The following is a 12884-nucleotide window of genomic DNA, read 5'->3' on the forward strand; positions in this document are numbered from 1 at the left end:
TATAAAATGACATTGTTCAAGGAGAACTTTGAGATGATTATACCATATTTGTTGTAAACTCTTTTCTTCCAGAGTTATCATAGTTGCCTTCAGGTTTTCATAGGTAAACCTATAATTTTTTCACAACAATCATTTAGAAGATACTGAGACGAATTCGGCAAGTACCATAAAAAGTATTTCTTTTTCACCACAAAAAATTAGAAAAGAAAAATTAAAATAAAATAATGCAAAAAAATTTGGTACAGTCATCTTAACCTATTAAGCCACTATAATAACCACTATAACCTGTACGCCACTATAGTGGCTTCCGTGGAAAGCATCAGTTTGAACGGTACGCCACTACAGCGGCTTCCGTAGAAAGCATCAGTTTTAACGGTAACGCCACTATAGCGGCTTTTGTGCTAACCGCGACCAGGCGCGCCGTTCCTGGGAGACGGAGTTGCGGACAAGCGCGTCGTGCTTAAGAGATTAAAGCTCTCTCGAAACCATGTTATTTTAGCTAAAGACACTTCCGACCGAACCGGTAACAGCAGAATAATCTAAGCTGATCACGCTTCGTAGTCCACCCTGCATGTGCAATTTGTGTATAAGAGCCCACCCTCGATATTTTCGAGAAAATCAATTCAATAAACAAGATTTATAGGTAGAGTGGAAGTTTGTGTATTTAAAGGGATGTTCTTATTCAGAGCCGTGAATTTTAAACAATTTATGAGATAAAAATTGGTTAGGTTGATTATAAGTTCATTGTTTCATATAGACAATTTGGAGATCAAGATAAAACAATGTAATCTTTATACAGTTATCTATATTGTTAATTAAATTATTTGTATGGTTTCCGCTGCATATCATTTTTCATGGCTGCCATATAAATTGCCACAAAAAGCGTTTTCCCGTAAACTATAAATACAAGGAAGAAATGAAATAGGAAAAAGAGTTGTTAATCTTTTTGTATTTAATATGTCTTGAATGTGAAATTGGTCCGTGACTTTTAAAATAAAATGCTACAGAATTTTTTTAGTAGAATATTATGTAATTTGTTAAATAAACTGCTGGAGTATTTTTAAATCCAATCAACGAAATATCAACAGCTTTTCAAGATAAATTCGAATAATTATGAAAATAACATAAATGAAAAATGTTTCACGCAAATGTGTTTAATAATTCATAATTTAAATCCATGTGTGTAGGATCGGGTTTCGAGTGAATTGACTCCGGACAATGAGCAATAATAACGCAACTTTATTAATTTAGGTAAATATGTAACCGCGGTAGGATATCAATAAAAGACGATGTGCTCGCTAGCGACGACCTGGCGCTATGCGTTTTTCATTTCTTTCAAACGCCGATCGTGGTTTGTTTCGACGCTTGCCGTTACCCAACCTGCAACTATGTATATATTTATACCTCGCTTGCGCGGGGATTCCTTCATGCGTACACTGATTACTCCATACGTATGTATTAGGGGGACCCATAAGTAATCAATTATTTTGAAATCTAAAACAAACTTTGTAGTAAATTCAAGTTTTTATTTCTTAATTTATTATATAATTTCCATCATTGTCAAGGACAGTTTGCCATCAACTTATATCTTCTACAAAAGTGAATGTCTTATTTCTTAAATAATGCTCCAGAGATCTGAAAAGATGATAGTCAGAGAGAGCAATATCCGGTGAGTATGGGGGCTGCGGTAAAACTTCCCATTGCAATTCTTTGATTTTTTCCTGTATGGTGCCGATCATTGTCAATTTGCAGTATTACACCTTTTCTGTGGACTAAAGCTGTCCTCTTTTTCAATAGTTCTGAATACAGCCGTTGTAATTGCTGACAATACAACTCAGCAGTAACTGTTTCTCCATGTTTCAACAACCCAAAGTTAATTATGACACGACAGATAAGCTAGGTTTAGGGGTTCATATTGCGGTTTGATTTGCAGAAAGCTTGGAACGCTTTATCTTATCATAAAGAATCCATTTTTCATCTCCGGTAACGATTCTGCTAAGAAATGGATCTCTACGAAATCTGGATAGTAATGAAGTGCAAATTGATCGACGAATATTCTTGTTGGTCTCAGATAATTGATGCGGTACCCATATTCCTTGCCTATATGCCTTACCCATTTTGCGTAGGTGCCTTTGTGTAGTTGACCATGTGGACCCAAGGCTTCTCGATAATTCTTGTATACTTAATTTTGGATCAGCTTACACTAAAGATTTTAGGGTGTCGTTATCAAATTCAACTGGTCGTCCACTCGAGGCCTGTCAGAGAGGTCATAATCAACAGCAGCAAATCTTCTGAACGAACGTTGACACTTGTTGACCTTCAATACATCTCCATAAACATCGCAAATTTTCTTTGTTGTTACCGTTGCATTAAATCCCGCATGAAAATGAAAAAGTATGCAATGACGAATATGATTCTCGGAAGGTACGGACGCCGCCATTTTATTACAGGGTCGTAAAAAAGAATTATACTTTTTAGAATATTTTGGACACAGGCTGCTTTACCGAAAACTGTAAAAGAATACGTGTTTCCTTTTCAACGATCGATACAAAACTAAAGGCAAAACAAATTCTTTGCTAATAATTGATTACTTATGGGTACCCCTAATATATTGTCCAGGAAAATATGATATTAACATATCCTAAATTAATGTGGATTAAAATTGATGTCCCATTACACGACGTAAATTGTAGTATCTGTATATACCTCGGTTAGGACACATAATACATTGGTGACACTCAATTAACTTTTTTTTCTTGTACTTTTGTATTTTTTGTACGGTTGTTTTTATTCGGCTACTCAAAATGCAATCAACTCGACGAACGGACACGCACGTCTTCCATGATCCGCGAAACTTCTCATTACAGAGTTACAATGACAGCGGCGGTGTCATCCTCTCAGCGAACGTAATTTCACGAGCCGTGAATCGACGCTCGACGTCGCATTAAACTCACAAAACGGCAAATAATTTGCGTAACATTTTATCGAACGCTTTTCTACCGGCTTTCCTAATCGAATTATAAAACCTTTGCAGCATCGCGTTGGTGAGGATGGGAGATTAAATACGTGCTGGATTATATTGGTTCAACGCGGCGTGGAAAATCCACCCACACAAAAACCAGTTATTAAAGCATCTCGATTCGCGCTTTTATAGCTCGGCGAATACAAAACGGCAGCGACGAGTAATCTGGCATTCTGCATTCGTCGAACTATTGTTTTGCAAACTCACTGGCGACAACGTAAGATCGTTTCGTTAACACTTTGTTCATGTAGCAATTGTAACATTTAGCGTTTGTTGCACAATTAATAGATTCATTTATTTTACTTGCACGTTTTTGTATAGCTCTTATAGTGGATTCACCTAATTTAAATTCGTTACCAACAGCTGTGAATCATTCACTATCTGCTAGTTTATTTAATATTGCAATTTTAGTTTCTAATGCAATTGTCTTTCTTTTTACTTTCTTTTTGCTACAATTATTCATTTTAAGGTAGTACTCACGTCTAAAAATAAAATAAAAATCATAAAAACAATGTCTAAATGGAAAAAATAATTAATTTACCTTTAATCTCACTACAAAATGAATCCTTAATGGTCAAAAGATATGTATGTATGCACTTCGAAGGTTCGTAATTAACTGATGTTATAGGCCGCTGGCTCAGCCACAAGGAAATTACACCGTTGGCATTCATATACCGCATAAAAGAAAATCGCACAAAACAAATCGCACAAAAAAAAACACATGTACACATGTGCATACAATTCTACGTAAATGTCCAAAATTTAGCATAGGAATTTCTATAAGACTCGCAATTTAGTGAAATTACTATGAATGGGTAATAAATTGAATGTGGTTACGTTAAAGTTCATACGCAGTAAATTATGGAAGATGAAGAAGAACTTTGAGACTCTTATACACCATCGAGTGCAATGCATGGCACAAGTTCTGGCACAGCTAAGGGAATTTCTTGACCATAAATGCGCCGCAGGAATGCAGTATGCGGATGGTCAGGAATACCATCGTGTGATCCGGTTTCTGTCACAAAGTAACAGCTGCACAAACAAATTAAATTCTACTGGATTAGCAAACTCAAATATGCATGGTGGTGAGATCAATAGAATGTGCTAGCATAGATTAGTGACTAGAATTAGTTGCCAAATTGGCTGTCAGGTAGGGCATACCAACCATATTAATACATAAAATTTCTATTCTAGTTATTTTGCCGAATTAATTTTACTTTATAGGATATGTTCAATAATTATTATTATGTCTAATATCTAACTACACGCTTTTATCTACAATTTTAATTATTTAATTTTATCAATAATATCCGAGTATTTACATTTATTTATAATATTTACTATTTTTATAAGATTCAATTATATTATCTATAGAAACTAAGCGGCGGTTATCTAGTTTATTAACTAACGTAAATTTTTCGTTTTCTACTGACAGTATATGAATATTATAATAATTGAAAATCGCTAATAATAGCCAGCCGCTACGTGAATTGAGTGAACTACATATGCGAGTCAAAAGTAGGCTGATAATTACGAACTGTTATCTTCACCATTTTTTAATCGTTTATAACTCAGTGAACTAATTGACCAATTTTGGTGGAACGTTCAGCATGTATACAGGGCGCGGCTGAATAACATGTACAACCTGGCAGGAGGTGATTCTACATGTAAAATTAAATCGTAAAAAGGGAATAACATTTTTTCATTTTTTCGCCTCGATTTCGAGAAAATTGAGTTTAAAGATCCGCCGGGTTCGCGTGGTTTAGTATATGCAGGCAGTAGAATTGGTTGGTCATGATCAGACGCGTCAGACGATTCCTATCTACATATTATAGCACGCGTATTTGCTGCATCTTCAAACTAGATTTTCTCGAAAACGAAGCGACGAATGAAAACATTTTATTGTGTATATTTTTCTTAATTTTTCATAAGGAATCGCCTTGTGCTCGCCTTGTACATGTTATTCGACCGCACCCTTTATAAATCCAAGTAAACAAGTTGTGAAAAGCAACTTCTCCTATTTTTTTTTTTTCGTAATTCAGCCTAAACGCAATTTTTCCAAAATTGTCGTTACAGATCATCCAGTAAACTAATCCAGCCAGCTCAGCAGAATATCCGAGGTCTATTTATAAATAAAAGTTATTGTGATTTAAAACGTGCACCATTAATTATGAAACTGATGGTGTCGAGAAATTACTGCGAAATGTCTAAGGGAAGAGGAATTCGTAGTTTCTATTATTTGCGAATTAGAGTATTCCTGGAATCAGGAAGAATTTCCCAGCGTCTCGGCCGAGGAAATTGCAGCTTCGACGCGTAACGAATAAGCCGGCTTCCACTCGTTCCCCTTCCATCTTCATTTTTCTTGGTTGATTGCTTTGCGTCGGGAGGGTGTCAAATCCGTCGAGTCACGGTTTCATTTTGCTGTAAAATTGATCGCCGCTGATCAAGCGAGACAGCGTGGCATGCCACACCCCCCCTCTCTCTCTCCCTCTACCAACGCGTGCTCGTTTTATTCCTTTTTCAACCGTAATGTTTATTGTAGCTGCCGGTAAAAGCCGGCCAGCCGTTAAACGCCCAATAGAAACCGTTTAGTTCTGGTATCGGCCAAGCACCGCAATATATTGTGCTAATAGATAACACGGAGCATATACGACAGTACGGGTAACAATTAACGCGAATTCGTTTACCAGAATTGCTCGTTCCTACTTAATTCCTTGCCATTGTTACAATGCAATGTGCGAGAAACGGCGGCCATTTCGTTCAGCTGAGAACATTTTTTCACACCATTCCTTTCAATATTATCGAATCGGTTTTGCAACTATGCATTTCGTTCGTGCAAAGAGATAACTGTAATTTTATTTCAACACATTTTTTATCAACCGAGAAAGTCTGTAATCTAAATATTTAATTATTGTATGTCATTCGCATACATATATGTACGTAAACAAATTACTAGAATAAATCACTAGACTGAGGAAATCTTTATGCAAAATACAAATTTTCTGCATCAATTGTGAAAAACAAGAGCCAAATAAAAAAATTCATGTATTTCAGTTTTTTAAATCTGTCTACCGCTCTAAATTGCACTAACTTATATTCGTCATAAATGCATGAAATCCGCAGTCTATACATCACATAAGGAACGAATACAAATGTAAGCAAAATTACTGAGATTTCAACTGCTATAATGAAAAAAGAATTTCGATTCGAGATTATGGGAAAATTGTCATCAAAGTGAAATTTTTATAAGGAATTCTATCAAACTATTTGGTAAATGTTTACTTTCGTTGCATTTCCTAATTTTCTCTATTTCACCCAGCTTATATATTAAAGAAAGCTCCAGTTTGTCAATGAAATAACTAATTAATCGGGAACTCGAAATAGTAAAACAATTTTAGTTATTTGAATTAAGAAACTTTCGCGTTATGAGTGTTATATGTTAAATTAATTCATCTTGAATTAAACAAAAAATACAATGAAATAGACCAACATTTTAAAAAGATGTTGAGTAATTTTTCCTAAATTAAATATATTATATTTTTCCTGCAGATACCTTTAAACCTAATACGGAGGTAGTATAAGAAAGAGATGGTTAGTTGTAACGTATAATTGTTAACAAATTGTCCGAATTGAGCACAAAAAAATGTTTAAAAGAAAAAAAACAGAAAAACGAAAAATCAAAAATCGTAAACAGTACAAATCCAATAAATCGTGATATCTGTGGAGTGGATCTGAAAAAGACCCAGTGGAATTTTTTCATCAAATAGTGAGAAATCGTGAAAATGCTGACGATAACAATGGTCCCGCATTTTTGTGTTGCAGCGATTCTCAACTCGCTATGCACGGAATTTCTGCCGATGAATGTGTCGGCCATCTTGTACCTGATGAATTACGAACAATATGGTCGGAGTACCGCCAGTGCTCAATACTTTCTGCAGCTGGCCGGTTATCTTGGAATTCCGGTGATCGCCTGGAATGCCGACAACTCCGGATTAGAACGGGTAAGTCTCTTTTTAGTTCTTTTTCCCACAAGTCTATTCCAACGTAATACTCACCTAGGGTGATCTGGTATTCGAGGCCGTTTTTTCATAAATTTTTAGGAATACTTTTCATATTAGGATTTCGTACGCATATTTCTGAGCATCTGAAGCACATAAGTTATTTTCTCTAAAATAAAAATAATGAAGATTACATGAGTCATATTTATACCTTTTAATGGAGTAATGTTTTGAAAAACATGTTAACTGTTGCCATGGTTCCGGTCCTTCTGCTGATCGAAAACGAAACGAAATAACTAAAAAATCTTGATCATTTACAAATGGCGACAATAAAAAGATTTTGAAGAACATCCTCTCACATTTCAATTAAATTGGTCAAATAGAACTTGAGATATCGTAGCAACAGTTTCGAAAAAAGTGGTTTCATGAAAAACGCGTTTAAAGATTCAATTTTGAATTACAGTCTGTACTCGATAAATGTCCCAAATATCCAGTCCATAGACTAGAACTGTCCCCACTACCGCGAGGTATTTGCTGTCCTTTTCTACATTCAGCAGTGGATCACAGTATAGTATCTTCTAGCTGATAATTGTCCCTAGCCAGATACGTGTTTTGGACAATTATTGAGTAGACTTTTAGATAGATAGATTTTTCTACTTGCACAGAACCAGTGTAATTTTACGAATTCGAATCAATCCTTTTGCACGCATATTCTGCGATACTTATAAAAAAATGCAAAAACATCGACTATTTGAAAATGAAAAGCCAGAATAGTTAAGGGGTTAATGAGGTTTTTATACGCGATATGCTTGACATGCTTCCCGGTAAGATTTTGTTTTCATCTGAGAGGAGGTTCGTTTTTTGTTTCTTATTCGCTTCACCGAACCAATCAATTCCGCATTACCAACGAAATCCACGGAATCCACGAAGAGTACTCGTCTAATCCTCCGACGTTCCTACTTATCCGAAACAGAGGGATACTCAAATATTCCCGGGGCCATAAAATTTCAATTTAAATTTGTCAGAATACCTCGAGCTGCTTTTAAGTTTTCACCACTTCCTTTTCGAGAGTCTAAGGGGATGAAATCGTGCCGTGCGGTCGTAAATTCCCGGTACCTTTCTTTTCTGTTCTTGCTATTTGGTGATCCTCGAACGGCGAATTGCCATACGTCCATCGAATAAATTATTACACTTTTATCTGTACAGAGACTTACGTTAGTGAAAACACGTTGATAATAAATTTTGGTTAGACTATAAATTGTACAATAAAACGAACAGCTAGTATCGTAGATTTGGAGTCAATGAAAATATTGCATATTCTAAATGCTCGACTTAAGAAGAAAAATTATACATCTGAGTGAGATAATTAAAATGACTATTTATTAAAAACAATTCAATTTACTCGTACCTGTGATCAAAATACAACAAAAATGAAGCTGAAATATCTCTTAAATTAATAATTTTTCGAAATACATTGGTTAATACCTTTTTGTAGAGACTAACATGCTGCATCGATTAGTGCATGGAATATATGTGTAGGATTAAATTCTGAATCGGTTGGGAACTAAAATAATTTATTCGAACTAATGTTACACGCGTTAAAATAATAAACTAAAACGGTTACAACTCCCGCTCGCTTCGACGTCAACTCTACAACTCTGGGCATTTTTTGATGAGTCCTCCCGCCCCTACCGACCTTTCCCGAACACCCCCGACTTTCGCCAAATGTCCCAAACGCTCTCACTATTATGACCCTTTCAGGCCCCACGCTCGATCCCTAAAAATACGTGCTCAGGTAAAGCACTAAAACTGCACTAAAACTACCCTAAACTATAAACCAACGCCTGGCAAGGTTAGCATGAATAACTGCGATACTACATATGCATTATATGTTTTTACTTTAAAAAATGAAGGTGACCCTGAAATTTCTGAAACTCTTTCACTTATGAAGAAGCTGTTATTCCCATATCGTAGTTCTCCTTATACTGAAAAACGTTGGTTCATAAAGTTTTTTCATATTTTCACAAACACAGCGGAGATGTGCAAATATGTACCGGACCCACCCTATGTATCGAACCACCTCTTGTAACGCAACGATTTAATTTCACGGTGATTCGAGAAACTTCATGAACCTAGCGCGCGGAGAAACTGATAAAAGTCAGGGTATGTTGTATTATTTCAGAGGGCATCGCAGAACAACCTGCAGCTGCAGTTAGCACCGTCGTTGGAGCACCAGACGGCCGCAATGCTGAGTATCCTCGAGAGATACAAATGGCATCAATTCAGCTTGGTCACTTCGCAGATAGCCGGCCATGACGACTTCGTGCAGGCGGTTCGTGAGCGAATCTCGGACATGCAGGATACTTTCAAGTTCACTATACTGAGCTCAACGCTGGTCACAGACAAGGCCGACCTTACCGAGCTGTCTAAGAGCGAGTCCAGGGTGATGCTTCTCTATTCCACCAGGGAAGAAGCGAACCGCATTCTGCGGGCCGCTAAAGACCACAAGATGACCGGCGAGAATTACGTGTGGGTGGTCACGCAAAGCGTCATCGAGAACCTACCGACGCCGCCCAGCCAGTTCCCGGTAGGAATGCTTGGTGAGTGACTCTGCTCATTTCCATTTCTATCATTTCTGCCATTTCTGCGCGATGACGTACTCGGAACCTACTCCACCGTGTCGGCGGCACTTGTTTCGCAAGAATGCAGTGAGCTCGTACGTCTGATTTTATTAGGCGAATTTGTAAAGGTGGTTTTCTGCGCGAACAACTCCGATGATTAGTCCAGTGTTGCCAGATCGAGACTTTTCTCCCACTCTTTCTTCTACGGCGCCTCATTCCCCCATTACACGGCACAAACATCACCACGCTTCCGTGAGGGACCGGTCACGTGACCGGTCACCCAATTCGCTTTGCGACTACGTCTGCGTCGAGACTAACCCGGGCCTGAAATTGGGAAAACGCCCCCCTTCCTTTCGACACATGGTCTACGCCATTCTATTCGTTTTGACATGCTGAACACAAAATGTAGTTGCCATTTTTGGCGTAAATGAATAGTTTTCCAGGTATTCGCCAAAAACTACCGCTACTACTACTTGACATGTATGCAGCATACGCCCCCCTCTTTTCTACTCCTCAACGCGACAGCCAGCAAGCAACGTATATAACGGGCGAACTTGTTAAAACGGTATTTTCTGTATAGAATATAGAAAGATCGGGATGTCTGAGATTTTTAATGTTGACGAATGTGAGAATCATCAGAGTTGATCGCTGGAAAAAAAAACTAATTGAGACCAATACCAATTCAAAACTTTCCGATAATCCATTAGTTAATATTGTTGGTTGGGGTTAGTTTCTTTTCGAGCGAGCGAAGCGAGAGAGCAAACTTTACGATTCTCACATTAAACAATGTAACATTCTATTATAGAATTCGCTAATAAGTGAAACTGGTGTTGGTCTGGTCAAAGTAAGCGAACAATGTTTAAAGTTCTCACATTCGACAATGTTAAAGATCTATTAATATTAAAGACAATATTCTATACAGAAAATACTGTTTAACAAGTTCGCCCGTTATATACGATGCTTGTTGGCCGTCGCGCTCGGGAGTAGGAAAGGGGGGGGGGGGTATGCAGCATACATGTCGCGGCGCGCCGTTAGTAGTAGCGGTAGTTTTTCGCGAATATCACGAAAACCCTTCATTTGCGCCAAAAATAACAACTATCATACATTTTGTGTTCAGCATGTCAAAGAGAGAGAGAGGGGGGGTTGTGTTCCCCTAACTTTCCCCTGCGTGGCAACTCTGGTGCTGTCGAATGCTACAGCAAACAGATAGATAAAAGGTTTCGCTTTTGCAAGAATTACATCCAGTTCTGTTTTTACACGATACATACGTTTCCGAAGAGTAGGTGTAAACAAAATGTGTACATGAGAAATATTTTGTATCTGTACAAATAAAAAAATTGGTTCTGGACATGGGACGTGATTATTATTATGTGAAAAGTGGGAAAAGATTATAGCTAATAATGGAAAATACTTTGAATTTATTTAGATTTTAATATTCCCTTTTTTCTATCCGAACGAAGGACTTTTTTGCGCCAAACGAACGGCAGAATCTTATTCAAGCACCTAATACGATGAACCATATGAAAATTGATGAGCTCTATAAATTAATTCGTGGTTCTTCGTTGATTTGAAAATAATCTCCATTCTTTTCTGTACATTTACTTTATCTTATCTTCTCAACGGACTGCGGTTTTTATGCATTTATGGCAAAAATGAATAGGCCAAATACAAAATGAAATAACTAGACTGCGGATCTTTTCGCATTTATGGCATCTGCAAATTTGTAAAATGCAAGAAGACGAGCATGTTAATACAAATTTGTTGCGTTGATATTTTATGTTTGCCACCAGGAATCTTCCAATCGATGCAATACACTCTCCTCCCCTTCAGATTTTTATAAAATAGTACATGAAAATGAGAATTTGCATTAAAAACCGCAGTCTAGAAGTGACATAAGAAGAATTTAAGGATATTGTTACATTATTTTCGACTCCTTAATCAGTCAACTGCGTTCGGCGTGTATACACGTCAATCCAAAGCTCAATTGCGGCGCGGTTGACGTGTATACTCGTCGGATAAAATAAAATATTTCTATTTACTATAAAAAGTGGAAATTTCAATAAGATGTAATAAAAATGTCATTTGGTGCTATGTTTCCTTTATATTACCAATGAAACTGATGTGTAGTTAAAAAGAAACTTTATTGCAAATATTTGATTATTCTCTTTAGTATAATATATTAATTGGATATTGCCCATAAAATGTATTACTTTTAAAATACCACACTGAAATCAACTGAATTTCTTAAAATTAAAATTTTCTTTAATTTTTCTTGTTCATGAATGTAATTATTTTTTGACACTTTTTAGGTTGTTGATAACAATAACCTTTTCAACAATGAAATGTTAATTTTTACTTTACTTTTCCGTAAAAATTATAATAGGAGCATTTGCTTTGCGTTCGACGTGTATACTCGTCATTCCTTGATTTTAATTCCGCATTCCGTGAGGGATTTTTAAAATTAAATTTCACAGTTAACTGGTTAAGATGACTCAAAGGAAAAACTGCTTTGTTATTTTAACGAGTTCAAGCATATATCTTTGGGAAAGTATTTTCAAAGTATTTTAATTTTAAAAAGTAGAACAGGAAAATCGATTTTCCCCACATGAGACCCTTTAAGTGAAGCAACTCGTGTAAAAAGAGAATGAAATTTTGTGTAAATTTCATGTTAAATCAAACTGGTGTGAAAGTAGCTTGTGTAAAGACAGAACTGCGTGTGTATAATATGTAGAAGCGACCTTCAGCTGGAGATTATGGAATTTCTGCTGAACAATAAATGGATGCTGCAAGGATTTTCATAGGATATTCATAGCCGTCGGAAAATCGTTCAAGAAATTTTCCAGCGGCGATACGCTTCTATGCTTCGCATTCTAGAATGAAGAAGATTCGGCAAGACGCACAATGTTCTATGTATTCCAGTTCGATAGAATTCGATGAATTTATTCGTTCACGGAGGGCAGCCGCGATGGAATCTCGAGGAAACCATCAATTTCCGATTTCCGTGATTCTCGCCGTACTTCTGAATATATTCTTTCCAGCAGCTGGCCAATCGAAACATCCGATCGTCCGTTCAAGAAATTCCAATATCAAGTAAAACTTTCCTTCTTTCCAGCTCCATCTTTAAAACAAAATGAAAGTATAGAATAGATTAACAGATTCGAATGCCCAATTCATTAACATTTATATAATTCCGCAATTTATCTACATTTCATGAAACGAACAGGAACAAATGAAAGATTTTGG

At 36.7% G+C, this 12884-nt stretch overlaps 1 protein-coding gene across 1 annotated transcript in view; it reads left to right on the top strand.

The window, feature by feature from the left end:
* The window catches only part of Nmdar2 (glutamate ionotropic receptor NMDA type subunit 2), a 478712-nt gene that overhangs the window by 366353 nt on the left and 99475 nt on the right, over nucleotides 1-12884 (top strand). The window contains exons 5-6 of the mRNA XM_076789520.1: nucleotides 6845-7023; nucleotides 9203-9620. Coding sequence (XP_076645635.1) covers nucleotides 6845-7023; nucleotides 9203-9620 — 597 coding nt within the window. The remainder of the gene's footprint in view (nucleotides 1-6844; nucleotides 7024-9202; nucleotides 9621-12884) is intronic.

This window comes from Halictus rubicundus, chromosome 6 (assembly GCF_050948215.1).
Source record: "Halictus rubicundus isolate RS-2024b chromosome 6, iyHalRubi1_principal, whole genome shotgun sequence".
Classification (NCBI taxonomy): Eukaryota; Metazoa; Arthropoda; class Insecta; order Hymenoptera; family Halictidae; genus Halictus; species Halictus rubicundus.